This window comes from Rhinolophus ferrumequinum, chromosome 21, assembly GCF_004115265.2.
Source record: "Rhinolophus ferrumequinum isolate MPI-CBG mRhiFer1 chromosome 21, mRhiFer1_v1.p, whole genome shotgun sequence".
Taxonomy (NCBI): Eukaryota; Metazoa; Chordata; class Mammalia; order Chiroptera; family Rhinolophidae; genus Rhinolophus; species Rhinolophus ferrumequinum.
Genome location: NC_046304.1, coordinates 35,705,792 through 35,733,458, shown reverse-complemented (window position 1 = coordinate 35,733,458; position 27,667 = coordinate 35,705,792). Strand labels below are relative to the sequence as shown.

General features: G+C 47.9%; 1 protein-coding gene across 1 annotated transcript; it reads left to right on the top strand.

Moving 5' to 3' along the window:
• The first annotated feature begins 354 nt into the window (after window positions 1–354).
• Window positions 355–26,285, top strand: PIP4K2B (phosphatidylinositol-5-phosphate 4-kinase type 2 beta). Its single transcript, XM_033090242.1, has 10 exons — window positions 355–668; window positions 10,189–10,286; window positions 13,559–13,655; window positions 16,014–16,166; window positions 17,040–17,186; window positions 18,231–18,269; window positions 18,785–18,898; window positions 20,716–20,974; window positions 21,442–21,545; window positions 22,209–26,285. The coding sequence occupies exons 1-10, from the start codon at window positions 510–512 to the stop codon at window positions 22,287–22,289; spliced, it is 1,251 nt and encodes a 416-aa protein (XP_032946133.1). The 5' UTR covers window positions 355–509; the 3' UTR covers window positions 22,290–26,285.
• The last annotated feature ends 1,382 nt before the right edge of the window (window positions 26,286–27,667 follow it).

The following is a 27,667-nucleotide window of genomic DNA, read 5'->3' as shown; positions in this document are numbered from 1 at the left end:
CGCCGCCATCTTTGCATGTCAGGTTGAGGGAAAGAGCCAAACCCTGGCTTTGAGGGGTCCGGACAGGGAGCCCCTCCCGTGGTAGACAGCGAGACCCACCCAACCCTCCTACCCTCCCTGCTCCGGTGCGGGGCTTTGAAGCGCGCGGAGGCCGGCCCGGTTCTTGTTAGGCCCGGGGAGGAGGGGCGGGCGGGGCAGCCGCTGCCTCCCCGGGATCGGCCGTACCACCCCGGGAGGGAGGATAGGTCCTAGTGACTGCAGGGCGGTGGCACAGCTCAGGGGCGGGGTACGGAGCGGGCCGGCCAGCTCCCTGGGGGCGGGGCGGGGAGGGCGGAGCGTTGGGCGGACGGAACCACCGGGGCGGGGTGGGGAGGTAACGGGACGGGCGCGACCATGGCGCGGTGAGGGAGCGGAGGTGGGGATCGGTCCCGGGGAGGCCTGGGGCCGCTGGCTTGTGCGCCTTCTCGGCCGCCCCCCCTTTCGCCGCCGCCGCCGCCGCCGCCCCGGGCATGTCGTCCAACTGCACCAGCACCACGGCGGTGGCGGTGGCGCCGCTGAGCGCCAGCAAGACCAAGACCAAGAAGAAGCATTTCGTGTGCCAGAAAGTGAAGCTATTCCGGGCCAGCGAGCCGATCCTCAGCGTCCTGATGTGGGGGGTGAACCACACGGTAACCAGCTCCCCCGCGCGCTCCCACGCCCCCCGCCGCCCCCGGCCCTCGCCTCACGGGCCCTGCCACGGATGCCTGCAACACCTCTCCAAACCACTTGCACGCCCACCCGACCCTTGCACGCCGTCCTGGCCGGTGTGCAGTCGCAGCGCCCCGCGAGGCCTGGTGTCTCCGTGGTATGCTGTCGCCGCCTCCTCTTCCCTCCAGCCCCTCTGGGTTCCCGCGTCTGGTATGCTCGCTTCGGGCCGCCCCTGGAACTCAGAGGCAAGGCCTGGGTGCCGTGGAATCGCTTTCCTCCTCTCCCCTTCTCTTCTCACCTCACCCTGTTTGTAGCATGTGTTTTCCCCCTTGTTCCTTAGAACCCACTGCCAGCTAACTGACCAGTTGATAGGGCAAGCATTGGCCTGCCTGATTATGCCCCTATTTCTGGTCATTTGGTTGGTGTGACTGCTCAAAGTTTACCACCCTCCAGACCTGCTTACCCCGACTATGGAAATCATCCCTGGGTTTCTTTATTTTCTTCCCAAACAAGATTTATCAACTGGAGAAGCACAGGTTTGCTTGAACCACAGACATTTTACCAAGGTCTTCCTGGGTTAGGGAGACTAGAGAATGTAACCATTTGAGAGAAGGTTAGGCCTGATTGTAAAGACTATTCTTAGTAGAAATAATGTGTCTTCCTGCATTCTCCTGTGTCACAGACATTGACTTCTCATTTGTTGAACTTCCTATTGTATGTTCATGAAGGGTGTGATAAAGGATGGTGATTAAGATGACAGAGATCCCCTGGATCCTTAAGGTGCTTTGAGATTGTCCAATAGCCTCTGTCAGGAAGTTGGAGCCGGACAGTGTTTGGATAGTGTTTGAGCTGTTTTCTTGGTTTATGTCCTGTTTGTTGAATGTCTTTCTTCTTCCTTTTGCAGCCACTTACTCCTTGCATTCTCACCCTTTCATTGTTAAGTCCCTACGCCAGGAATGCACATAGGAAGTAAAAGGACTTGAAACACCCAACTTCACCAACTAAAAGTTTGAAATGAGGAAGGTGAAGCTAATGGCGTGGATTTCCCGTGGATTTCGGTTATTTAGTTTCCTTGCCTCTTCTGAGCACTTGAAATTGCCAGTAAGACCAAATGATGACAGAGGGCCTCGGGGCCAGCAAGGGTTTTTGCTTTGCTTTGATAGAGGAGCCTTTGGCTGGAGATTGATGAACTGTAGTCTGAGCCAGGGTTTTAGATCATTACATCTAATACAGAAAAGCACTTGTGTATGGTGAGGTCTTTGTTGTTGGTTTTTGTTGTTGTTGTTGATGTTTTTTGGTCTCGGGCATGTCACTGTTTTCAGTACTGAGGTGAGGGTCCTGGCCAGGGTAGGGAGTACACTGGTTTAAAGCCCAGATCTCTAGGAGCTGCTTCTGGCCAATAGTTCAGCAGAGTTTGTTCCTCCTGGTTCCTGCTGCCTCAGGGGTCATTTGACAACATTACAAGGGAAACTGGGTCATCAAAATGTGAACCCTGTGTCTCTGCCTAGAAGTCAGCCCTTGATTTTGTTCTGCATCCTGCTTCTCACTAGAAAGCATCCTGTCTCTGCAGAGAACTGGTAGAAGTCTGAGAATCAGGAATATTACAGCTAGCAATAGGGGAACTTGGGTCCCTTATTTTATACATGAAGAAATGGAGGCCCCGGGTGGCAGATTAGCTCGCCCATGGTCACATCAAAAGATGCAGCTCATTGTCCAGCACTATGTATTTTGTTGGCCATTCATGGTACTTGAGTGGCAGGTCTCATTTTCTTTGCCTCCTGTTCTTTGTCCTATCTCTCAATCAAGTGCCAGGACAGTTGGGAATTATAGTCTTGTTAGGAAACCTACCTCGATGTATGCTCAAGTGTGTGTGCCTGTGCATGCCAGTTCATGGGAGTGTGTGTGGTACTTGGTTTTCTGCTAGGTAGGTTATCAGGCTGCCCAGATGTGGGCATCAGGTGGGAGCCTCTGTATGGCAGATGAATAGGTATCTGTGATTCCTACTCTGTTGGACTAGGCAATCAGTCTCTTTCTTTGCTAACTTTAAGAAAATTTGTTTGGTCTCTTTCTTTGCTAACTTTAAGAAAATTTGTTTGAGGGCTAGCTGGAAAGGCACTGATTTTAAGACAGAACTTAATGGGTGAACATAATGAGTGAGCACCTCAGGGGAAATGCTCTGGACAGGCCAAGCTTCAGAGGTCAGTTATTCCCAAGTTTTATTGCTTCAACTCAGCCTGCAATAAGTCTGGTGTTTAAAGGTCCCCATCTGGGAAATGGAGGCATCTCCCCAGAAGAAGTGTGTAAAATCTTGCAATTCTCTAGAGGGTCAGGACCACATTGTTCTTGGTGGATTGCTAGCCTTTCTTGGAGATTACCTTACTCCAGAAGCCCACTTTTGCAACTTTTTGCAATCTAAGGTTTCGGATACTACCTTTTCTTTGTTTCTTTAGTTTCTCACCCATTTAGGCATTTAGGCCATGGTGGTCTATGAGATATAAAGGATGGATATGTCTTTATCTACAGTAAAATTAGTTCCTGTCTCAGGAGGTGGTTGGTTACTTCTAGGTGGGAAAAGAGAGGCCTTTTGAGCTCTGTTGTAACATGAGCTGCTCTCCTGGACAGGGATGCAACCCACGGAGGTGCTGGAGGAAGACTGTAGGAAACAGGGAGAAAAATCGGAAGACTTTGCATCTGTCAGGGAAGAACTCATAAAGAGAAGAAACCAGTGTTTTAGTGGGTGAAAACATTTCAGAGGGTCTGGAGTTAGGGAAGAGATGGCTTCAGAGAGTGGCAGAGCAGAGTGGAGACCAGAGGAGGCAGACTTGGTTTGATAACCAGTTGGCCGTTTTAGCAACCAGGTATGTGTGAAGCTTCACCCAGGTAATCAGGAGGAATAGGAGCAGCTGATGGTAACTATGGTTAACCATTTGGGAAGCTGCCAGACTTGTTCTTCAAAGCGCCTGCACCTTTTCCATTTCCACCAGCCATGTGTGGGGGTTCCAGTTTCTCCACATCCTTGGCAACACTTGTTATTATCTGTCGTTTTTGTTATAGCCATCTTAGTGGGTATGAAGTGTTCTCTCATTGTGATTTTGATTTGTGTTTCCTTGGTAACTAATGATGTTGAGCATCTTTTCATAATTTATTGGCCATTTCCATATTTTCATTGAAGAAATGTGTATTAGTATAATTTGCCCATTTTGCCTGTTTTTTTTAATTGGGTAATTTCTCTTTATTGTTGAGTTGTAAGAGTGCCTTATATATTCTGGACACAAGTGCCTTATTAGATATGTGATTCACAAATTTTTTATCTCATTCTTTGTTTTGTCTTTTTCACTTGATAGTTTCTTCTGAAGCTCAAATTTTTCATTTTGATAAAGTCCAATTTATCTGTTTTCTTTGGTTATTTGTGCTTTTAGTGTCATATCTAAGAAGGCTTTGCCTAACCCCAAGGTCGTGAAGATCTTTTTCCTATATTTTCTTCTAAGAAAAACTTAATAGTTTTAGCTCTTACATTTAGGTTTGTAATCCATTTTGAGTTAATTTTTGTGTATGGTGCGAGAAACAGATTCATTCTTAAATCTGTTCATTTCTCTGCCACATTCCAACCCCATTCTTTCCATGTATTTTCTTTGCTTAATGCAGACCCAGAACCTCTTTTACCTGATTTTTTTCTCTTGCCCTGCTTCTTTATAAATCATTAGTAAATTTTTCTGCTCTAGTGAGGCCTTTGATGAATTTGTCCTTTTAGCAGGCCTTCCCACCTCAGAGAGAACAGTGGGACTCAAACAGGAGGAGAAGAAAAACCAAGGTATAAAACGGAGAACTAAATCCAGGGATGAATTTGTTGGCATCTGTGGCTCTCTGGCTTGTCTTTCCTTCTCTGGAGTTTCAGGTCTTGCTTGGAACTCCTTGGTGTTGAGAATATGGTTCCCAACACATCATGTTTTCTGACGGTGGTAGGTAACAAATGATTGTAGGCCCATCCATTGCAGAGTCACCCACACCACCCTGGGACATGTCAGGAAGCCTGCATGCCCAACCCATGCCTGCTAGGTAACAATTCCAATGAAGGTCACACAGGGAAGTGGAGCCTTCTGGAATCAGAAGTTCACTAGACTAGAACTGGTGGCTGAATTTTCATCTCCAGTAGGATCAGCATAGAGTGAACTCTGCTTCTAAGTTGTTCCTCATTCAGCTTGGTTAGCCTCCTCATTATATATGCTAATGGCTTATGGAGTTAATCATGTGGATAATCCAAAAACCACTTAGATGACACGAGATACAACAGATTTACCATCTTAATATGTTGTATTTAGCATGATATTCAAATGAGTTTGCATTTCACAAGTGCACTTCTGCTGAAGGTGAAAGGTTGGCCCAGAAATGTGATAGATAGTAAAGAAGATAGCATATTTTCCTGAAGCATTGCTTTAGGCATGACCTTCCATGCTCCAAGACTTTTAGTCACTCCCCTTTGTCTACTAAATAAAGTTTATCCTCCTCTCACTGGTATTTAAGATTCTTTACAGTCTGGTTATAACCTCGATAGTTAACCTTAATCTCCTTTCCCATCCTCCAGACTGTGAAACTTTGCCATGGTCACCCTAGCAAACCATGGTCACCCTAGCTTTGCTGTCTCTTTTTTTTTCTTTTTTTTTCAAATTTAAGTTCTTTGGTTTTTTTGTTTTTGTTTTTTTTTTAATTGGGGAATATTGGGGAACAGTGTGTTTCTCCAGGGCCCATCAGTTCCAAGTCATTGTCCTTCAATCTAGCTGTGAAGGGCACAGCTCAGCTCCAAGTCCAGTTGCCATTTTTTAATTTTTAGTTGCAGGGGGCGTAGCCCACCATCCCATGCGGGAATTGAACCAGCAACCTTATTGTTGAGAGCTCACGCTCTAACCAACTAAGCTATCCAGCCACCCCTCCGGCAGCTCAGTGGAAGCTTGTTGTCTTCAATCTAGTTGTGGAGGGCGCAGCTCACTGGCCCATGTGGGAATCGAACCAGCACCAACTGAGCCATCCGTCCGCCCCCTTTTTTCTTTATCCTAATGTTAGCCAATCTTCAGTCCCCTTTTCTAGTCATTAATCCCTCCATCCAACATTTGTTGTACAACTACTATGTGCCGGTTGTGCTAGGGACATAAAAAATGGGCAAAATAGTCTCTTCCTTTATAGGGGCCTACAACTTAGTGGACAAATTAAACATGTAAACAAATAATTACCAAGTGAATGTGATATTTAGGATATAAAGATGCACAGAGGAATGAGTAATTAATTCATCCTGGGGAAAACAGAGACACTCTTGCAGAGGAAGTGTCAGCCAGATCTTGGATGACTGTCTTAGCTTCATCCCTTCTTCTATTCTTTTTTTTTTTAATTAAAAGTTCATTGGGGTGACAATTGTTAATAGTTACATAGATTTCAGGTGCGCAATTCTGTATCACATCCTCTATAAATCCCATTGTGTGTTCACCACCCAGAGTCAGTTCCTTCTTCTTTCTTGCTGCTACAGTCTATTACCTGAATTATTGTAACGGCCGCATAAATGGTCTTGCCTTTTCTGATCTTTACTTGATTTTGTTTCCAGAATTACCATCTGTATCACCCGTCTGATCATGTGAATTCCCAGACTTGAACCTGAGAGGACTTCCCATTGCCTTCCTAGTCGAGTCCCAGTTTATCATGTAGTGATCAAACTTGAGTTCAAATGTAGGCTTGGCCCCTTATTATTAGAATAGCTTTGGAGTACTGATTTTTCTCCCTGAGCTTCATTTTCCTTTTCTATAAAATGTGCACAACACTTTCCTTGCAGACTATTAGGATAGAGGCAAGGAAAGGAAAACACTTCCTTAGTCAAGGTAGCTAGCCGTAAGAAGAGCAGTATAAAGAACCCAAGTGATGGCACCAGACAGACCTGGGAGCAAATCCTGACTCCGCACATATTGTCTGTGTGACCTTGAGCAAGGTACCCTGAGCCTTTTTTGCAAAATCAGATTAATAATATTTTATGTGACTATTAAGTATTAGAAATAATAGCAGAGAACAGAATATATATGATATTGTGATATATGTGATATATAACGTATAATGACATAAAGCACCAGCCATTTATAGGCATTCAGTAAATAGAAATAGCTATTATTTATTAATTGATAGTATGTCAGGCTGTTTCCCTGTCTTTTCTGTATTATCTCCCTCTACTTCTTAGTACCTCTGTCCTACTCTGCCACCCTACAGACTCCCCTTCCCCAATACCTAAAATGCTTCCACAACTCTGAGTCGTGGTTCTGACTCTTCCCGTGGCCTGGGATTGCCTTCCTCTTTTTTATTTTATTTTATTTTATTTTATTTTATTTTATTTATTTATCTATCTGTCTATTTAGAACTACCCTCCTAGGCCTTCCTCACATTGTTTCTCTGTGGCTTCCTCTAGCAACCAACTCTCTCACTCCCACTCCCACTCAGAATCAATCATTTCTTAATCTGTTTTTCCATCTCCCGTTATTCATAACTCTGTAGCACTCATCACACTGTATTAGTTATTTGTGGTCTGTCTTCCCAGCTAAACAGAGACCATGTCTTTTCATTTTTTGTATCCCCAGCTTCTGGCACAGTACTACTCCATACTTGGAGTAGGAGCAAACTGAATAGAAGTTTGGCAGAGTCTGAGTCAGATCAGGAAAGGTCTTAAATGCGAGGCTAAGGAATTAAAACTTTACCCTGAGGTTTATGAGGAGCCATGGAAGATTTTTAAGCAAGGGTGTAACATGATCTTGTAGATTCTTCCAGTGTCAAATGCTCTTGGCAATACCAGGAGGGGCATCAGGTGCCCTGTTTCTACCCTGATCTGTGAGGACGGCAGTCTGACGCTCTGACCGTACTAAACTCACTCAGCCTTCTGTGAAGCTCGGCTCTTCTCGATGTCCCGGTCCTTATGTTCTCACTTACTTGTAGCCACTTGACTTCAAGTTTCACTGTATCATGGGTTTGTCTCATCTTCCTGTTCAGAGGATAAGCCTCCTACTTTTGTGTGCATGCCCCCTCCTCCCTAACATGAAATGAAGCGTGTAGTAGGTATTTCAGCAAGTGCTTCTTCAATTGAAATTGAATAGGACTCTCTGTGGATATAAAATTTAGCACAACTAAAAAAAAAAAGGTACAGTTAATCCCTAGAGTGAATCATCTCCATGTGGTCCAGTGGAGTGAGGGGTGTGTGTACATATTTCAGATCTATGGACTGCTCACCAATATATCATCTCAGAAGTGTCCTGCTCTTGGGTTGTATCGTCAAGAATAGAGAGAAAGTGAGAACTGAAAACCAACCAACTTATCACCATTCAAACTATGCCACACTGAGAGTTACAGGGGATGAATGAAGAGAACATTCCTGAATCACTCCTGTTAGAATACTTCATCCTGGCTAAGGGGCAAGTGATCCCTCTCAAGCGCATGTGTTCGTCTTGTGTAGTTCTGCCAGTACCCCTGGCCTTGGCACCGAGTGTGGGTATTAGACTAGCCCAGAATCAATTAGTAGCAGATACTAGAACGTTTTGGTATAAAACCATATTCTTTGAGTCAGTTGTATGTTCTTTCTAACATGACGCTATGAGCTAGAAAATGCAGAATTACATAAGAGCTGTGAGCTTCTTCTTTAACTCTCAGAGCCAAGTTTAAATGCCAGGAAAAAGGAAGTGGGACAGCTACCCTGAATTGTTTCTGTTGGCAGAAAAACAAGGAAGTGGAATGGTTTCCTCCATAGGCACACACTTAACAATCAGGTTCCCTTGTGAGCACCCCCTGGAATGGGAACTGGCGTGTGTGTGTGTGTGTGTGTGTGTGTGTGTCTGTGTCTTGTAGCCAGTGGCAGACATCACAGACCTGGATGCTGGGAATTTTAAGTGTACAGTTTGATGCATTTAGACAAATGTATATCTTCCCGTGTAATTATCACCCGACACAACATAGAACATTTCTATCACCCTAGAATCACACCTCTCATGTCCCTTTGCAGTTCACTCTCCCCAGCCCAACCCAGGCAACCTAGTGGATTTCTGTCACTATAGATTCTTGTTCTAGAATTTCATATGAATGGAATCATACAGGATGTATTCTTGTACCTATGCCAGTCAGTTTTCCCCACCAATTTATTGAGTCTCTGCTCTACTGCCCACTGATAACACTGCCCTTCCCACTCCCCATATACTTCTGTGCCTTCCTTAATTTCCCCGTGAGTCAGCTGGTTTCTTCACCAACTCTAGGAAGGTATTCCCCAGCCCAGTTACTGCATTAACTTGTACTTCCTCCATCTTCTGACATTTCTAAATAAAAAAGGTTTGGAACATAAAAGGGGCAGTAAATTAAATGCCATTTTCCCCCATTTATGCTCCTAGAGGAGTCCTAATGACTCTAGGTAATTCCCTGGCTGCCACATGGGGCCTCATTGAGATAATAGGATTTGCAAGGAAACTATCTGGGAGACACAAGGCTGTGCCCTCCCTCCCCCATCCATTAAGGCAAGACTAAGGTTTCCTCTGTAAATCCTGAATGCACTAATGGTAACTGGGTTGAGGGTCAAATGTCAAATACTCTGCTGTGATGGGAGAGGACATCTGTGGCTAATTAGACCACTAATTGGCAAACGGGGGATGGGGAAGCACAGGATTTGCCTCTTCAGCACTGCACCAATGGGAAGCCCGCCCCCTGTCCAGGCTCCAGCTCCCTGAAGGGGGATGAAAGACAATGATGTTTGTTTGCAGTGAGGGCAAAGCACCCTACCCCATCTCCCCCAGGTCAGCATTAAGGCAGGACACAGCTTCAGGAACTGGCTCTGCATTAATCAGGAGAGTAATAAGAGTGAGCTGGTTGCCAGATGTCTACCTCTTCTGCTCACTTTAAATTTAATCCTTTACTTTGGAGATGAGTTACATACCCACCTCTTTTCCTGCCCCAGGCTGATTTCTTGCATGACCCACAATTTGTATAAAGATGTTCAAAGCTCTCAATATCCATGTAGGTTGGGTGACATTTACTCATTTGATCCATTTATCATTGCATTTGACAAGTATTTATATAGTACCTGCCATATGCAAATCATGGGGCTAAGTACCACGGAGCCCCCAGAGATCAGTTAGATGATCTTAGCTTACAAAGATCAGTAATACGGTCTTGCCTAAGCATTAACTACAATATGTGGGAGGCTGTGAAATGGCCAAAAGATGGACACAAACCGTGTTTCAGGAATTCTAAGATGGGAAAGAACATTTATGGTCTAGAGAGTCATGGAAAGCTTCATGTAGGAGGTGCCTTTTTGAGCTGGACCTTATTAAGCGGGGAGAATCTCAAAGGGTGGAGATGAGGTTGGGAACTTATTTTAAATTAAGACAGGAGGGAATCCATGGATGTGTTTTTGGTGAGACAGTGGCATTCACATTGTAGCATATTGTTTCTCTGAGGCAAGTGGCCTCCTGGCTGAGAACCTCACTTTCCCTTGCTTTGCAGATCAATGAGTTGAGCAATGTCCCTGTTCCTGTCATGCTAATGCCAGATGACTTCAAAGCATACAGCAAGATCAAGGTGGACAATCATCTCTTCAATAAGTAAGTTGCCTATTGAGTGGGCTCAGGTTTTGTGGGCAGTCGTTTCCCTCAAGGCAGAGAGCTTCGGAAACCCTGTGCAAGGTGGGGCCAAGCCAGCACCTGGCAGGGTGTAACAGCAACACCTGGATCACAGAGCTGAAAAACTTGCTAGAAAAATACATTCATTATGTGTCTCCCTGTTGTCTTGTCATCTCACTCCTCTATCAGCCTACCTCCAGTGTCCCTCGGGGCATGTGGCTTGGCCCGGGGTGATTGATCTGTGGCCAGTTTAGGAAGAAGTGAGCTGCTCAGGAGCTGAGATATCTAATATGAAGCTGACAACAGTGTCCCTATCTTGATCTTAGTTTGAGGCAAGAAGATGCCAGCCATGTTCCTGGCCTGGGATGCAGCCAAGCTCTTTTCTCTCCAACTGGTGTGTGAACAGGAGGCTGAGCGTGGTGCCCGAGGGCGCTATCCAAAGTAATTCTTCCCACTTTTGTTCTTTGTGGCTTCTTGGATTAACACCGGTGTCTGAAGGTTGTCTCAGCCTTTGTTGGAGCAGCCATCTCACTTGACATAGTTTGGGGCCTTCTCTAAGCCCTGTGGAGGCCTTGAGTTTATGAGTCACCCCAGGAACTCTTTGTTGCTCACACTCTCTTCCTTTCTGCATTTGAATCCTGGTGCTACTCTCCATTGTCCCACAGTTCCCACCACCTCACCAGCTGGGCTCTGTCACCCCACCAATCCCAGACTGTTAGCTGGGAGACGTTTGATTTGAAAATGGCCCTTGGTGGCCTCTCTCTGCTGTAGTAAGTAATAACATCTTATTCTAGAAGCCATCTGTCTTCATAGCTGCTGGCTACTAAAGTGGCCACCTGTATGGAAGAAAAACTCTCCTGTGTTTCTTCTCTACTTTCACATTACTACCCTGTTTCACTTATTTCTGACACCAGATGTATGGGTTTTCCACACATCAAACAATCTTGTAGGATACCAGCTTGGTGTGCTACAGTTCAAGTTAGCGGCAGGTCCCGCTGACGAAGGGCTCAGTCCCCCCACACTGCCCCTCCCAACTTCAGACGCCAGTTGCAAGTCCAGGTTGTCACCTGTGCTTCTGACTGACCTGCTATATAGATCAGAGGTTCCCATGACCCTTGGTTTCAATTAATTTGTTCCAGTGGCTCACAGAACTCAGGAAACCAGTTTACGTACTAGATTACTGGTTTATTATGAAAGATTACAACTTGGGAATAATCAGATGGGAGACATGCATAGGGCAAGGTATGGGGAAAAGGTGTGGAGCTTCCACACCCTCTCCGGGTGCACCCCAGTCCTCGACCTGGAAGCTCCTGAACCCAGGCCTTTTGGATTTTTATGAAGGCTTCATTATGAAGGTGTAATTGATTAAATAATTGGCCGTTGGTGATTGATTCAACCTCTAGTCCCTCTCCCCTCCCTGGGGGGTGGGACTGAAAGTTCCAACACTGTAATCCTGGTTGGTTCCCCTGACAACCAGCACCCATCCTTAGAGGCTTTCTAAAAGTCATCTCATTAACGTAAACTCAGGTATTGGAAGGGACTTGTTATGAATAACGAAAGATACCATTATTGCTCTTATCACTTAGGAAACTCAAGGGTTTGAGGAACTCTGTGCCAGAAACAGGGTGAAAACCAAATATACATTTCCTATTACATCACAGTGTCTCACCACCTAAGGAAAGAGAGGCAGCCCTTGGCTCAGAGGCAGGAAGGGAGTTTGTTCTGTCCCAGAGGTCAGGGCTTTGGAAGTGGGCATTGCACCACTGCCCATTTCAGGGTCCGTGGCCTCTGAAGTTCCACCACCTTGACATCTTGACCTATAGCAGCGCATTCAGTCTCTTATTTTCTTGTATCGTATTCCTTTTGTCCTATCAACGACTGACTACGTGCTAGTTATTAGACTACAGTACTATTTACTAGAACAGAGGGTACGATAAAGCAGACTAGGCCCCTGCCTTCATGAGAAGCCACTACTATCTATCTATTTTTTAAGTTTTCCAATAAGACTTTATTTACAAAAACAGGTGGCTGGCCAGATTTGACCCATGGAAGCCACTGCTTTTTATTTCCTTGAACTCGATCATCTTGGAGGAGTCAGGGACATACTTCCAAAAGGGAGTTCCGAAACAGGGTGATTTGGAAGAGGCATCACTTCAAGGACTCTCTCCCTTCCGGGGAGCCTGTGGATCGAGTAAGGAGTGGGAAGGGTGGAGATTGGTGCCAGCAAACAAGGCTTCATGTAAAATGGAATCCCAGTCAGTGACTAAGGATCTCTTCAATCTAAAGTGCCCTCCTCCTGGGTGGCTGGATGGCTCAGTTGATTAGAGCGTGAGCTCTGAACAACAGGGTTGCCGGTTCGATTCCCACATGGGCCAGTGAGCTGTGCGCTCTACAAATAGCTTGAAGACAGCAAGCTGCCACTGAGCTGCGGGAGGGGCGGCCGGATGGCTCAGTTGGTTAGAGCACGAGCTCTCAACAACAAGGTTGCTGGTTCAATTCCCCGCATGGGATGGTGGGCTGTGCCCCCTGCAACTAAAGATTGAAAATGGCAACTGGACTTGGAGCTGAGCTGCGCCTTCCACGGCTATCCACGGCTAGATTGAAGGACAATGACTTGGAGCTGATGGGCCCCGGAGAAACACACTGTTCCCCAATATTCCCCAATACAATTTATAAAAAAATAAAGTGCCCTCCTCCTCCATTCCAGTGGAAGCCAAGGGCAGGGTTTCCTGGATGTAACCAGGATGTTTGGATGGGAACATCCCCAGAGGAGAGGGTCCCTTTGATGAAAAAGGCCTTTCCCTTTAGCAGTCGTACTGACACTCACCTCCCAGCCACTGTTCACAAGCAGCCATCATCTGTAGTTAGCATAGTGCTTGTGCAGTGGGGCCTATACTCAGGCTCGCTTCTTGGCAGGTGACGTTTTCCCTTGAGTGTAAATGTTACTGAAAGATAACATACACTCAGAAAAAGTACACAAATCATGAGTATACAGCTAGATTAATGTTTACAAAGTGAACACAAAGGATGTAAAGGTTTTAAATTTTTACGTGGTCAGAATCACCTGGAGAGTTTGTTAAAAATGAAGATTTCCAGATTGACCTCCAGAATTTCTGGGGCCTCGAAACTTACATTTTAAGCACTGCAGATGGTTCACATCCCAGTGAGCTGTGGACCACAGTTTGCGAAGTTCTGATGTAAGAATTAAGATGAGCAAGAGACCTTCACAAAGACATTTCTGTGTTTTTCCCTAGGGAGAACCTCCCCAGCCGCTTTAAGTTTAAGGAGTACTGCCCCATGGTGTTCCGAAACCTTCGGGAGAGGTTTGGGATTGATGATCAGGATTACCAGGTACGGCTGTCTCTGCAAAATCCGACGGGTTAGGGAGTGGGTGGGGCTTGGAAGCCACAGGACGAGCGGAGCCGAAAGTGTCTACTGTTCCTGGTACTGTGTCTGCCGTCATGTTTCTCTCTAGCCCAGTCAGTCTCTTCTCGCGGTGGTGGGCTCTCGGAGGGGCTCTTAGAAGTGCTTCTGATGATGCCTTCCTTGTAGGCTTAGACCCCTCTCCCTGGGAAGGGAGAGCAGTGGGAGGGAGAGGGGTTTGTGGAAGCTGCTTCGTTTTAGTCTGACGTTTCCAGTCTAAGCTGAAGAACCCTTCTCCTTCATAGTTTGACTTAAAAGAGAGAGAATTGTTGCCAGCAGGAGATGAGGCCTCTTAAAGCAGATAAGACAGATTAGAAAAGGAAGACTTCAAAGGGTAGTGTAACCGCTTGCCAGGTATGAGTTCCACCTCCTAACTTGTCCCCTGTCCTGAGGTTACCCCCTTCAGGGGGTGATACTGTCATAGAGGCCTTAGGCCTGTTGGGAGGAATCAATCCCAGTACCAGGGACATTATAGTCTGACTCAGTCTATAGTTTCTGTTACTTCTCCACCTGGTGGTGAAGGCGACAGAATCTTTCACTTCAGTTTTGTAGCAGTAAGAAATACAGCTGACTTTCCCTTATCTATGGGGAAAAAAGGAATGTATAGTCTAGTGAAATCTAAAATGGATGCCCCATCTTTTAAAACATGGATTCCTCCAGCCCACTCCCAGTAAGCCTTTCACAAGAAGCAGATGGGCCTCGGGTGAGTGGCCCTCCCCTCTCTCCTCCACTCTGGAGGGCCTCCTGCAAAGATGTGTGTCCTGCAGAGGACGGTGAGGGCGTGTGAGAAGAGGAGATGCCAGGAACTTAGATATCAGGAATGTCTATGTAAGAGGTGCTGGGAGGTCCCTCCAGCCCCTCTGTTAGGACCGAATTCCAAACCACATCATGACCTGATTGGAGCCTGGGGCATTCTGAACACTTTTCATTATTCCAACCCCAGTTGCTCAGACATCTTCCTTCCACTGCAGCTCCTTCACTCCCCGTGGCCATCTAACCACATCCTCTCAGCGTCTGCGTTTTTGCTCTAATAGCCCTGTGGGCAGATGATTGTGCTCAAGACTGAAATACGGGCAGGAAGGATGGTGTTCAGAGAGGAGACTCAGTACTCATGGACTGTCCGTGATGTAGAGAATCAGAAAATGCTGCCTGGAAATAAGGCAGCGATAGAACTAGGCCTCCCAACGAGGCTTGAGGCCTATAAATCTTCCTGATAGAGGGACCAGGCTGGGCGAGAGAGGCCCTCAGTCATGCAGCCCACTCAGCATTTCTGCATTGGGACACCCTGTTTTAGGGGGTGCTTCTTTAGTGTAGAAAGCCCCCCACCACTTCAGACTTTAGTTTCCCCCATGAAGGTGGTGCTCCCTCCTCCCCCAGCTTCTCATGAGGAGGCATTAGGTGACGGTAAACAGTAGGGTCCTAGGTAAGAGATGAGAAAAAGGCTTGGAGAGGAGGTGTTTCTGAGAGCAGATCGCCACATGTGTTTTCTCGGCAATAGGGACAGCTGGGATCGCCCTCTCTGCCTTGCCTCCCAAAGGTCTTCTCTGGGCATCTGCTTGATGAACACGTCCCTTTGGGTGACTCACACCTTCCCCTGCCCCTCTTCTTGAGGCTTCTACTGCTCTCTGATCCTAATGGGAGTGGGGCCTTGAGGAAGAGCAGGGACAGAACCAGAAAGGCTCCCAGACTGCCTCAGAGCCCTGCACAGACAAGCAGGAGTTTGAGGTGAGGGGAGAGGTGTTGGACAGAGAGGTGAGGACCAACTTCCTGCTTCGGGAGGGTTTTCCAGCATCAGCGTACATACAGGTAAAAGAGACGACTGTGTCCATTGCTTCTTTATGCTAGACTTCGTGAATATTACTTCAGCTATGTCTTTGTCACCCCAAGAAATTGGGAAAGTCATCTTAGTCTGCCTCCTTTTGTTCCAGGTGAGGAAACTCAGGAGTAGAGAAGTTAAATGGCTCATCCAAGGGTCATATGACATGTGAGTGGCAGGATTAGGACCCAGTTCCCTAACATCTGAGGTAGCTGCCTGGGATCAGAAGGAAAGGAAATGTTTCACAGTAAATCCTCTTTCCATCCCAGTCAAGGAGTAGGAACAACTCTTGTCACTCTTAAGGAAGACTTTTGGGAGAGACGTGAACTTCCCATGAGAAAGGGGTGGGTAAGGTCCCATCTATCTCAGCATTATTGGCTTTAGATCAATCTGGCCCATAACCAAAGACTCAGAGTAAAAGAGTCCTGTTCCCCTCCCGAGACCAGCCTGCTTTTGTCTTGGTCCATCAGAATTCAGTGACACGCAGCGCCCCTATCAACAGTGACAGCCAGGGCCGATGTGGCACACGTTTCCTCACTACCTATGACCGGCGTTTTGTCATCAAGACTGTGTCAAGTGAGGATGTGGCTGAAATGCACAACATCTTAAAGAAGTACCACCAGGTATGGTGAGTCCGGAGCCTGGACAGTAGAGGGTGGATTGGACAAGGGAGAAGGGAGCCCCTGGCGGAGTTTCCTGGAGAGGCACTGGTCCTTTGGCAATGGCCAAAGCCTCCTGATAACTAAGCACTTGGCCCTTCCCTGGTACCGTGTTTCTGTGAGGAGAAATGCCTACTTGAAAAAATGAAAAGGATAAACGAAGGCATGTTACTGACTCAGTCCTAGTTGAACAGCTGTTTCTTGTCAGAGTTAGGAAGTTTTCACACTCTGACACCTGCCTCATTTCTTCTAAAAGAGGTCCAGTCAGCTTCTGTTCCCATTCCTACTCCCCACTCATATGGAGCTTGTCCAGGAGAGAGAACCGGGAGTGCAGTGGCACCATCTGAGTGCCGGCCCCAAGCCTTTTGGGTCTTCAAGGAAAGCTGGCTTCTCTCTAGGGCACCTGAGAAATGGTGAAAGGGACTTCCGGTCTTTTTGGGAGTTACTCCAGCAGAAAACCCTGTGGCACGATGTGGGTAAAGCTTTCGATGTGGAGCCATTCTGTTTTCCCAGACAGCTGGATCACAGCTCTGCCTCTGCAGCCCCTCTGTGCCCTGCGGCTTTCCCATTTAGGCCACAGAGGAGAGAGATGCAAGGCCCAGATCAGTGATTCTCCTGTGATGGAGTCCCAGCAGTATGAAACCAGAGGGGCTCCTCTGCACTGCCTGCAGCTGTGCCGGGTGAAGGCAGGGGTGGTAGTTAGTTGTTGTAAGTCTAAGAAACCCCGTGACTTCACAGAACCCAATTTAGAATCCCAGGCAGGGAGTGTTTCAGCCTGGGGAGAGTCCTGTCCATCCTGGCCCCTTCATATGCTCCTTAGCCTTCCCTCTTTTGCAGTTCATAGTGGAGTGTCATGGCAACACCCTTTTGCCCCAGTTCTTGGGCATGTATCGCCTGACCGTGGATGGCGTAGAAACCTACATGGTGGTCACCAGGAACGTGTTCAGCCATCGGCTCACTGTACACCGCAAGTATGACCTCAAGGTAAAGGGCTCTGTGTTTCCCAGGTCTGTGGCTGTCCTCTCCCTGAGGCTTGGAGGGGCCATGACTCCAGCTGCCATTGCCACATAGTGAGAAAGCCAGAGCATATGTTTGGCATGGACAGCAGACTCTGGAGTTGATAGGCCTAATTCCTGTGGGCCAAAGGCGTTTGAAGTCCAGGCGTCAGTGACGAGGTTATTTAAGCCCCAAATGTACCACATTTATGTAACAATTGCTGTTCGACTCCTGTCAGTGGGATGTACACACCAAGGGCAGCAGTAGGGGGACAGGCCAGGCCGTGCTGGCGCACATACTCTGGCATCTGGCCAGGCCCCATGGACTGAGCACAGTGCTTTTCTAGACACCAAAAAGAACACACTTGTGCCTGTGAACCACTGCATTCTGTTAGTCTTAAGCTGACTTCCTGGCTTCTGTCACCTCACACCACTGTCCCTCTCTGCTGCAGCTCCACGATTGTCCGTCCATTCCTGCAGTACTGTGCTCTCCTCCCCAAGATCTCACATAGGCTGCCTAGACTCTTCCCTCCCTGCCCTTTTCTCCACGTCCTTCCCACACCTAATTACTTCCTACTTAACCCTTCTGAGCTCAGCTCAAATATCACTTCTTCCAGGAAGCAGGCCTGGGCCACTGCCCCTCTCCACTCCAGGCCCCTCCCCTGTGCCACATGCTCCAGAATGCCCTGTCCCCTCCCCTGTACCACTTAGCATCGTTGTGATTAATGGATTAATTAATTGCATAACTGCTGCTTAATGCCTGTCTGCCCTGTTAGAAGGAAAGTTCCCTAAGGGCAGGGACTGCGTCTCTTGGTACAGTCCTGTTTCCTGAGCATGTGTGTATCCATAGTCAGGGCTCTGTAAACGGTCTGTGACAGAGGAAGTGAACAAGTTGCTGCCTCCTGGCCCCTCTAGGATTCTAACCAGCCTACTTCCGTTCACCTGCTGCCTCTCCCCAAAGACCGGTGCATGTTTTCTCACTCAACGGAATTTACCTCAGATGGACTTCTCCTGATGGCTCTTATCCTTGCAGGGTTCTACTGTTGCCAGAGAAGCGAGTGACAAGGAGAAGGTATGCTGGCACCAGTGCTGATCAAATAATGGAATGGGTCGCTTGGAATGTGAAACACCTATCGGCCATCCTGTCCCTTCTTCCATCACAGCCCCTAGCCCACTTCCCAGACATGTAGTCTGTCAGTACCCTGTCACTAAGCCTGTCCTCGGCCACAGCCTTGGCCTTGGTCTCCAACCTTTTACCCCTGCCCTTGCTGGATTCCTCATAGTCCTGGAGGGCTGGTAGTTTCCATCTCATGGTCCAGCCTGAAATCTGCGAGTAGCTGCCTGAGCCCTGAGGTAGTCCGGGCTCTGCAGGAAGGGATGCTTTGGTCAGTCCTTACTGTCTGACATTTGCTGTCACTGCCTGCCCGAAGCCCAGGACTGTTAGCCTCCTGTGCTGAGCTGTGGATTTGGCAGATTGATCATCTGTGCTCTAAAGCCCTTCCCCTTTCTGTGCCATCACCCCCAGCAGGGACTCCTTGTGGTGAATGAATCAGGCCACCCAGCCTAACACTGCTATTGCTCTCCCAGGCCAAGGACTTGCCAACGTTTAAAGACAATGACTTCCTCAACGAAGGGCAGAAGCTGCATGTGGGAGAGGAGAGTAAAAAGAATTTCCTGGAAAAACTGAAACGGGATGTAGAGGTACTTACTAATGCTCATTTTCACCTTGGTTGAGCAAGCCCCTTCTTGTTCCCAGATCAGGAGCCTCTTTAACCTTGAGAAAAATTCAATTCACTGCTTTCCAAGAGTGTAGACAAAAGAAAGGGTGGAGATTTGAGCAGTGTGGGTAGTTATTTGCATCTAAAGCTTGTGCACATGAACCTTCTATTTGGGAGGACACAGTTTGTCCCAGTAGAACCTTGGTAACTCAGTATCGAATACTTTCTCTCATCTTTTCACTAATCTGCTCCAATACCTTTTTTAAACTCCCCTTCAAACTTCCTTTCTGGTGGTCCCCATAGTGGAGGGAGCATCTGGCCATCAGAGCAACAGGAAACAGCTAGTGAGCTCTACCTACATGCCCATTTACTGGCTCTGATTCTCCACTTACCTAGTAACCTTCTGTTTGGAATGGGACTTCCTGTGGAGAAGCTCCTCCAGGGAGGACACGTGCTAAATAGTGAATGTAATATCTGGGCCACTTGATAACTCAGTGCCTCCTTCTATTTAAATAGATTAGGAGCCTGCTCATTAAAACCAAACCCTATAAACTTTTTTAAAAGTTTTATTTTTTTGTGGTAAAATATGCGTAACAAAATTTACCGTCTTAAACCATTTTTTAGTGTACATTTCAATGGCGTTAAGTACATTCACATTGTTGTGCAACCATCACCACCATCCTTCTTCAGAACTTTTTCATCTTCCTAAACTCTGTACCCATTAAACACAAATTCTCCGTTCCCCCTTCTCTCTACCCCTGACAACCACCATTCTTTCTGTCTCAATGAAATTGACTACTCTAGGACCCTCATATGAGTGGAAGCATACAGTATTTGTCCTTTATGTCTGGCTTATTTAACTTACTGTAATGTCTTGAAGGTTCATCCATGTTGTAGCATGTGTCAAAATGGCCTTTTTAAGGCTGAATAATATTCCATTGTGTATGTATACCATGTTTTGTGAACCCATTCATCCTCCAGTGGACACTTGGTATATTAGTTAAGATTCTCCAGAGAAACAGAACCAATAAGGTGTAGATAGTTAAATTGGCTGATAGATAGATAATTGTTTATTATAAGGCATTGGCTCACACAGTTATGGAGGCTGACAAGTCCCAAGATCTGCAGTTGGCAAGCTGTAGACCCAGGAGAGCAAATGGTAGAGTTTCAGTCCGGAGGCCAGTAGGCTCGAGACCCAGAAAGAGCAGATGTTCCAGTCCCCATCCGAAGGCAGGAAAAAACTGATGTTCCAGCTCAGAGGTAGGCAGGCAGGGTGAGTTCCCTTTTCCTCACAAGGAGGATCAGCCTTATTCTTCTAATCGGGCTGATTGGGACGGATTGTGTGAGGCTCACCCACACTAGGGAGGGCCATCTGCTTTCTTCACTTTATCTATTCAAAGTTTAATTTCATCCATAAACACCCTGACAGACACACTCAGATTAATATTTGACCCAATGTCTGAGCACAGACTGTATGGCCGTTCCCTCTTTCTGCAGTGCTTGTTCTACCTTTCCTCCTGCAGCCTCTGCCTGCCTGACTCCTCTTCAGGCTCAGTCTCAACCGTTTCCTCAGGGAGGCCACTGCTCTGGACTCCTGCAGCCCCTTGCCCTTGTAGAATGACTTTCTTCCCCATTAGACGCTGAGCTCATTTAGGGCAAAAACTCTGATGTCTTATTCTCTGTTGTGTTTCAGCATTGGAGAATTGAGTTGAAAGGAACATCTTTTCTGCCCTTTCCACATGCCACTGGGATGTCCTGTCTAACTTCTTCCTTCCATCTCTCATTCCCCACCTCCCCTAGTTTCTGGCCCAGCTAAAGATCATGGACTACAGCCTGCTGGTGGGCATTCACGATGTGGACCGGGCAGAGCAGGAGGAGATGGAGGTGGAGGAGCGGGCAGAGGACGAGGAGTGTGAGAATGACGGGCTGGGCGGCAACCTGCTCTGCTCCTACGGCACGCCTCCGGACAGCCCTGGCAACCTCCTCAGCTTTCCCCGGTTCTTCGGTCCTGGGGAGTTTGATCCCTCTGTTGATGTCTATGCCATGAAAAGTCATGAAAGTAAGTGGAAGCCTGTGCCGGCCCTGCCCACGTCTGGCCCATTATTTAGATGTCCCAGTGGGTGTCTGGACCTCTACCTCATTAATTGCTGGCTTTGGCCTCTTTCTACCTCTAAGCTCTCATACTGGGGCACCACGAGTAACTCTGCCTCCTGGGCCCTGTGGCCTTTCTCCGTTAGGCCTTTCTTCACCTCTCTGCTTGTCCTGGATACCTGAGGCATGGTCCTCTGATTCATGGGATGGACAAAACCTTATGAATGCTGTGATGTCATCCCCACAGGGGAGCTGTGAAGATCAAATAAGAGCTATGAAAGCTTCTAAGAAGGACTCTATTAGTCATTCCTTTTGTCAGATTCGAGATGATAAGGATGGATCTGGATCTTTCATCTGAAGGGTTATGGACCTAGCTGTTTTCTGCTCTTCTCCCTTTCACCTCTTCTTCCTTTCCTGCTTCCCCTCCCCGTTCAGATGCCCCCAAGAAGGAGGTCTATTTCATGGCCATCATTGATATCCTTACTCCGTATGATGCTAAGAAGAAAGCTGCACATGCTGCCAAAACGGTGAAACATGGGGTGAGTTCTCCCTATCTCCGTCCAGACGCAGTGTGTGGGCCCTCAGACCCCCAGGGAGGGTGGTCTCTGGCCTCCTGCTTGAAGGAGACATTCTCCTGCCCCCTCTCCCAGGGCAGGGAACGGGAAGAGCAGCCTGCCTGGTTGCTTGGTGTTCTCTCTCTGCCATCTACACCCCACCCTACTACACCCTACTACCCCACCGGGTAATATGCCCAACTTGTTTTTCCCTTTGTTCTCTGGCCCTCAGGACTCCGAGCCTGCTGGCATCTTTCCCCAGGGCTGCTGGGCATGTTGTGCATCTTGTTGACCTCCAGTAATAGCTTTGTTTACATGCCCACACTGCTCCCCAGAGGCCCATGTCCCCATGGGCTTAAAGCTGCTGTTTTCCAGACAGCGGCCCCCACAGATCAGAGACTCGTGGCTACTCCCCACAGCTTGTCCCTACGTTAGTGGGTGCAGCCCTGGGGTTTGAGTCAGAGGAGGGGGCCAGGGCAATTCTGAGGCATGGCCACCACTTCTTGAGGTGGCCCTCCCAGTCTCGGGGGTCGTATGCAGATCTACTGTAGATCCAGAGGCTCCTGAATACCCAGGCCCCTCGCAGGTGCAGCCTCCTGATGAGGGTCAAGGAGCTGGACCTGAATTGGCCTCTGTGTTGTATTATAGGCAGGGGCTGAGATCTCGACTGTGAACCCTGAGCAGTACTCTAAACGTTTCAACGAGTTCATGTCCAACATCCTGACGTAGTGACCTTCTACCTTCAGCCGGAGCCAGAGAGCAAGATGTGGGGTCGGGGATTGGAAAGGGGAAAGGGTGTATTTGGGCTAGATGGGAGGGGTGGGGACGGAGTTGGGGGCCGGGGAGGGCTTTAGCAGTGAGACTGCAGCCTGTGACACTGAAAGGGACTCGCTGGGGAGGAGGGGATGTGCTGTGTGTGTACGTGTTCACAGGGTGTAGCCTCACCTCCTGTTTATCCTTGATTTTTTTCCCCCATTTGACCCAGGTTAAAGGGGGGTTTCCTGTGTTACCTTGTAACCTTTTACGATACCTTGGGGCTAGAGGTGACTGTGGGTTTATTTGGGTTTTGTTTCTGAAATTTCATTGCTCCAGGTTTGTTATTTATAACGATGTATATCATCACCCTGTCCACCTTCCACATCCCTGCCCTGAGTTCCCTTCAATGAAAGAGGCACCCCATACACCCAGCCAGAGCCCTCTCAGAGCCAGGTGCTCTGGTGCCAGAGGAGAGGAGGTCAGACGCCTCAGCCCTGCTGCATTTGACCTTGTCTGGATTAACTGTTTAATATTATGAAGTACTGTGCACAACGTCCTTCACCTTTCCTCCTTGGATCCCAATGATTCTGCCATCTGAATGCTGTCCTCCTGAAGGAACACTCCAGACCAACATCAGTGATCTTGCATCAGAAACAAAGATCTCAGAGGGAGAACATTCGTCCTCATGGGACGGTCAGGGGTCGGGGTTGCTGATGGGCGCTCGGACAGCTGGTTCAGAGAACCCCCCAGTCATCACTCAAGCTCGGGGCGCTCGGCCCCTGAAGATCAGATGTTCTCTCTCTAAAGCCTGTGTCAAGAGAAACGAGAAGGGACCCTGTGCTTAAATGGTTCTTTCCCTCTTAAAGAGACCCCAGAGGCTGAGTATCAAATGACGGTTTGTGACCTCCATCCATTTACTTCCTTCTGACTTTCTCCCAGGTACCTACACTTGTAGGTGAGCCTTGAATTGGGGGTAGATCCCAGGTACCTGGGGTGCTCCTTACAGAGATTCCTCTTCTAGCCCCAGGGTTACCATGTAGGTAATCGGACTCCCTGTGCCTATGATTTGTCACCTGGATATTATGGCCAGCAGGGAATGATGACCCTCACCTTAGAGAGTGGCTCCCATGCCTGAATTTGTCACTTGAGGATGTGAGCCAGGAAATCCAATTTGGAGGCTTGATGTGGGGTTGGAGCTGTTTTTCCTTGGTGCCCTGTCTCTAGACTGAGCAGATCTGCCACCCACAGGCTTCCTCAGGAGGGGCACCCTGCAGCTTCCTTCAGCATCTCCACCCACCTTCTGAGCCTTGCTACCCAGGCCTCAGAATTGAGCTGTGTGTTCTTCTGTGATGACATCAGTGCAATCTGATCTGGCTAAGAAAGAAAACGGCCCTGCGCTGGGGGAGGTACGTTCCTATACCTTCTTACCCTCTCCCCAGGAACTGGAGATTTGGAATGAGAGCTGGTAAAACATGTAGATAACCCCACAGATGCGAAGAAAGTTTGTGGAAGCATCTTGAATATGGATGGATTGGTTTCTTGTGGCTCCCTCCAAACCTGACGACGCTGGGCTTCTGGAGCAGGAATCAGCACCGTCTCTGTGCCCTATCTGCAGCATTTACGTCAAGAAGGAATGGAGACAGCATTCTTGAACTTCTCTGGGGCTGCCAGGACCCTTCTGCAAGAGGCAGACAGGGGTTAAACAACTGCCCTGGCCCCAGCAAGGGGCCATAAGTAGTTCTGAACAGCAGCAGTAAGACCATGAAGTGACTTGGGGAAGAATTTGGAACCAAGTGGCTCATGGAGGAAAACAATTTTGACTTAGGAAGGAATTATATAGGAATAATGTTTGGAGTTGATTTCCCCACCTCCTAATCAAGAATGAAAATTTGGATCTGCTCCTGGTCAGGCCCAGCAACTCCAGAGCTTGGCGGGCAGCCCTCCGGCAGCTCCACAGCCTCAGGCTCCTACCGGCTTCCTGCATTTGGTCTGATCATGTTGCCATAATGTGTATGCACCATGTAACACAATCCTATCAGTTAAAGATGAGCTACCAGGTATCTAACTTCTTTAACATTGAGTTTTTGTGGAGTTCTCTTTTTCTTTTTTCTTTTTTTTGTATATTGTTTACATTTTGAGAGGTAGAACCTGTTTCAAATGCTCTTTTTGTGTTTCTGACAGTATTGTTGATTGGGTCTGAACATTCGAGCTGTGGTTTGGTGGATTTTAGATTTTTTTAAAAGGTCATTCTCTGTGCTATCTTCAAAGCCTTGGGTTTTGCCCTCGAATTCTTTTTAGCATTCAAATGTTTAAAAGCTATTTATCTTGGTTTATACAAGTTTTCTTTCTCTCCTTTTTGTAATGATGAAGATACTCTATTTGGTGTGCAGTCTGAATGTAGAGAAAGTGAACTGATCCCCAAACTTCTTTTTTTCCCCCAAATCCCATCATTCCCTTTCTGGGCAGTAGAAAGTATCTAAGGGGAAGTAACTGCCCTGAATCTAAATCTTTGGAGCCAGGAAGGTCAACAGCCTTCCGGTATCCCAGAATAATTTCGGGTCTCCTAAGGACAAAGGTATAATAGGACATGGCTGATGGGTGAAGTCTGGAGGTGGATGAGGGCAGGATTCCTCTCCCATTCCCTCCATCCACCCCCTAACCAGTCATGGCTTCTCCCATTCCCCCCTCTTCTGAAAGTCTACACCTAAGAAAATAAAGGCTCCCAGGTCTCCTAGCCAAAGTGCAGGGCTCTCTGAAAACTCCACTTAGACCACTAGATAAGGCCTCTGGCCCTTGTTCCTATTACTGAATCACTGAGTCTCGCCCCCCAGTGCAAGCTCCTTCCCTGCCCCCCGGGGGGGGGGGTGGCTAGGGAACAGGGCTGGGAAGCCAGCAGTTCCAGGAGCACAGGCTGAAGCCGTGTTCTCTCCCCTTACCTAGCTCAGGGGTTACCGGTCTGTGGCAGGTGCCACGAGTCGCCCCTGTGGCTGTTCTCAGTGGCGCTCCCTAAATTCCCACCACAGGCAGCTCTTCCTCCCCTCCCTCTTCCTACTTCACTTGTTTCTCTTGCCTGTGCTTTAGGCCTCAAACAGGCCCCTGGTAGTACTCAGGGCTTGGGACTACAGACTCCTGCCCTAGTGAGCTCCTCTTCACGATCTGCCAGGGCCTACCCTGGGGAGATGGACCAAAGACCCAGGACTTTCCTCAGTAGCCAATGCCTTCCCCCAATTGTCTTTTTACCAGTTCAAGTTGGGAGAGAGAAGAAACTTCAGCACTCCCCAGCATTTGAGCTACTCAAGTGTTAGGGGCCGAAGGGAGTGTTGAAACAAACCCTTAGAGCTCTGGCCTTAGACCCCCAAGTCTAGGACCTCACCTCTTGTAAAAATGGGGAGAGGGGTCCACTCTGAGCACAGGAATCAAAGGGAAAATAAATAACTGCCCCCAAATTTACCAGCCATCCGCAGGTGTCATTGACGTGGCCCGAGCCTTCCTCTGAGAGGTGCCACGTATGAGAGTGCCTCCAAGGGAAGAGGAGACTCAGCTCTTCCAGTGGGTTGTGCTGAGATCCTTTGGAGGCTGGAGAAGAATCTTCCAGAGGACCCCCTTCCCCTTGCTCAGAGCCATTTTGTAAGGAAGTCGGAACCAACCACCTTTGAGAGGAGGCCTGATGCTGCTCAGCTCGCCCAAGCATCAGGTCAGATCATTGTAATACAAAAATGTGAATTAAGTTTAGATTCAATTCTTGGGGGGAGCAGGATAAACTACCACCCCACCATATGTGTGTGACTTCTCCATTTCCCACTGCAGTTTCCATTTTTTAAATAGGAATTTTCAACCCCCCCCCCCGTGCTTGTCTAACGTCTGCTCCGAACAATTCGAGACCCTGTTACTGTTTTAAAATGCATGCGTGTTAAGATGAATCTCCAACCCAAGGAAAATAAAACTTAAAAAGCTTTGTGTACACATTGAGTCCTTTGGAAATGAGCCTTTTATTTTTTGCAGAGCTAAAAGGTTTTGGTCCAAGTTTTAGAGGCTGCTAAATCAGTGTATGGCTTGAGTTTGGAGAAAGACAACGCCTGGTCACCCACTTTCAGATGTGGTTAATAAGCAGTGGTTAAGGGCAAGGCGCTGGAGCTGGGGTGTCAGCTGTCCTTACCATGCACGCTGAGAAATGGACAAATCACCCAGCCCTCACTTCTCCGGCTGTGGAGAACCAACACTGGCCAGGGGCCACACCTGCCACACCCGCTCTCCCTTGACTGTGGCTGACTTTGAACATGTCACCTCCATACCTCAGGTTCTCCATCTAGACTCCGAGCTTAAAATCTAGTGGTTCTCGAAGTGGGGTCCCAGACCAGCAGTGTCAGCAGCACCTGTGAATCAAACATAAATCCTCGGGTCCTTCTGGTCTGAATCAAACGTTCTAACAAGCCCTCCAAGTGATTCTCATAGAGGCTAAAATTTGGGAACCACTGTGCTATACAAACTTCCCACTTGCATATTAAGGAATCTACTACAGGTTGCCAAGTGGAATCACTTGGGGAACTTTTAGAAAAGACAGGTGGTCTGGGCCCCTTTAAAAGGCCAATTAGGGGCCAGCCCGGTGGCTCAGGCGGTTAGAGCTCCATGCTCCTAACTCTGAAGGCTGCCGGTTCGATTCCCACATGGGCCAGTGGGCTCTCAACCACAAGGCTGCCAGTTCATTCCCTCGAGTCCCGCAAGGGATGGTGGGCTCCGCCCCCTGCAACTAAGATTGAACACGGCACCTTGAGCTGAGCTGCTGCTGAGCTCCCGGATGGCTCAGTTGGTTGGAGCACGTCCTCTCAACCACAAGGTTGCCAGTTCGACTCCCGGAAGGGATGGTGGGCTGCACCCCCTGCAAATAGCAATGGGCAACTGAACCTGGAGCTGGGCTGCGCCCTCCACAACTAAGACTGAAAGGACAACAACTTGAAGCTGAATGGCACCCTCCACAACTAAGATTGAAAGGACAACATCTTGATTTGGAAAAAAAAAGAAAGTCCTGGAAGTACACACTGTTCCCCAATAAAGTCCTGTTTCCCTTCCCCACTAAAAATCTTTAAAAAAAAAAAAAGCCAATTAAATCAGAATCTTGAGGAATGGGATCAAAATACCTGGTTTAGAAGCTCCCCAGCTGGCTAATGTGCAGCCAAGGTTAAGAAACACTGATCTACAAGGGTATTACTTGTGAGTACTTAGCCAAATGTCTACCTGAAACTGAAAGATTTACGGGTTTTCCAGTAGTTGAGTGAAAAGGATTCTAGGCTTTGAAGTCAAATGGAACCACTTAGTAAAGTGGCCCTGAGCAAATTATTTAACTGTGCTTAAGG

What these genes read in the sequence shown, in the direction of transcription:
- PIP4K2B (XM_033090242.1), top strand. Translation starts at nt 510, where the DNA reads ATGTCGTCCAACTGCACCAGCACCACGGCGGTGGCGGTGGCGCCGCTG. An exon ending in TTGATGATCAGGATTACCAG is followed by an intron (nt 13,656 to 16,013) that starts GTACGGCTGTCT and finishes TTGGTCCATCAG; the next exon opens with AATTCAGTGACACGCAGCGC. An exon ending in TCTTAAAGAAGTACCACCAG is followed by an intron (nt 16,167 to 17,039) that starts GTATGGTGAGTC and finishes CCTCTTTTGCAG; the next exon opens with TTCATAGTGGAGTGTCATGG.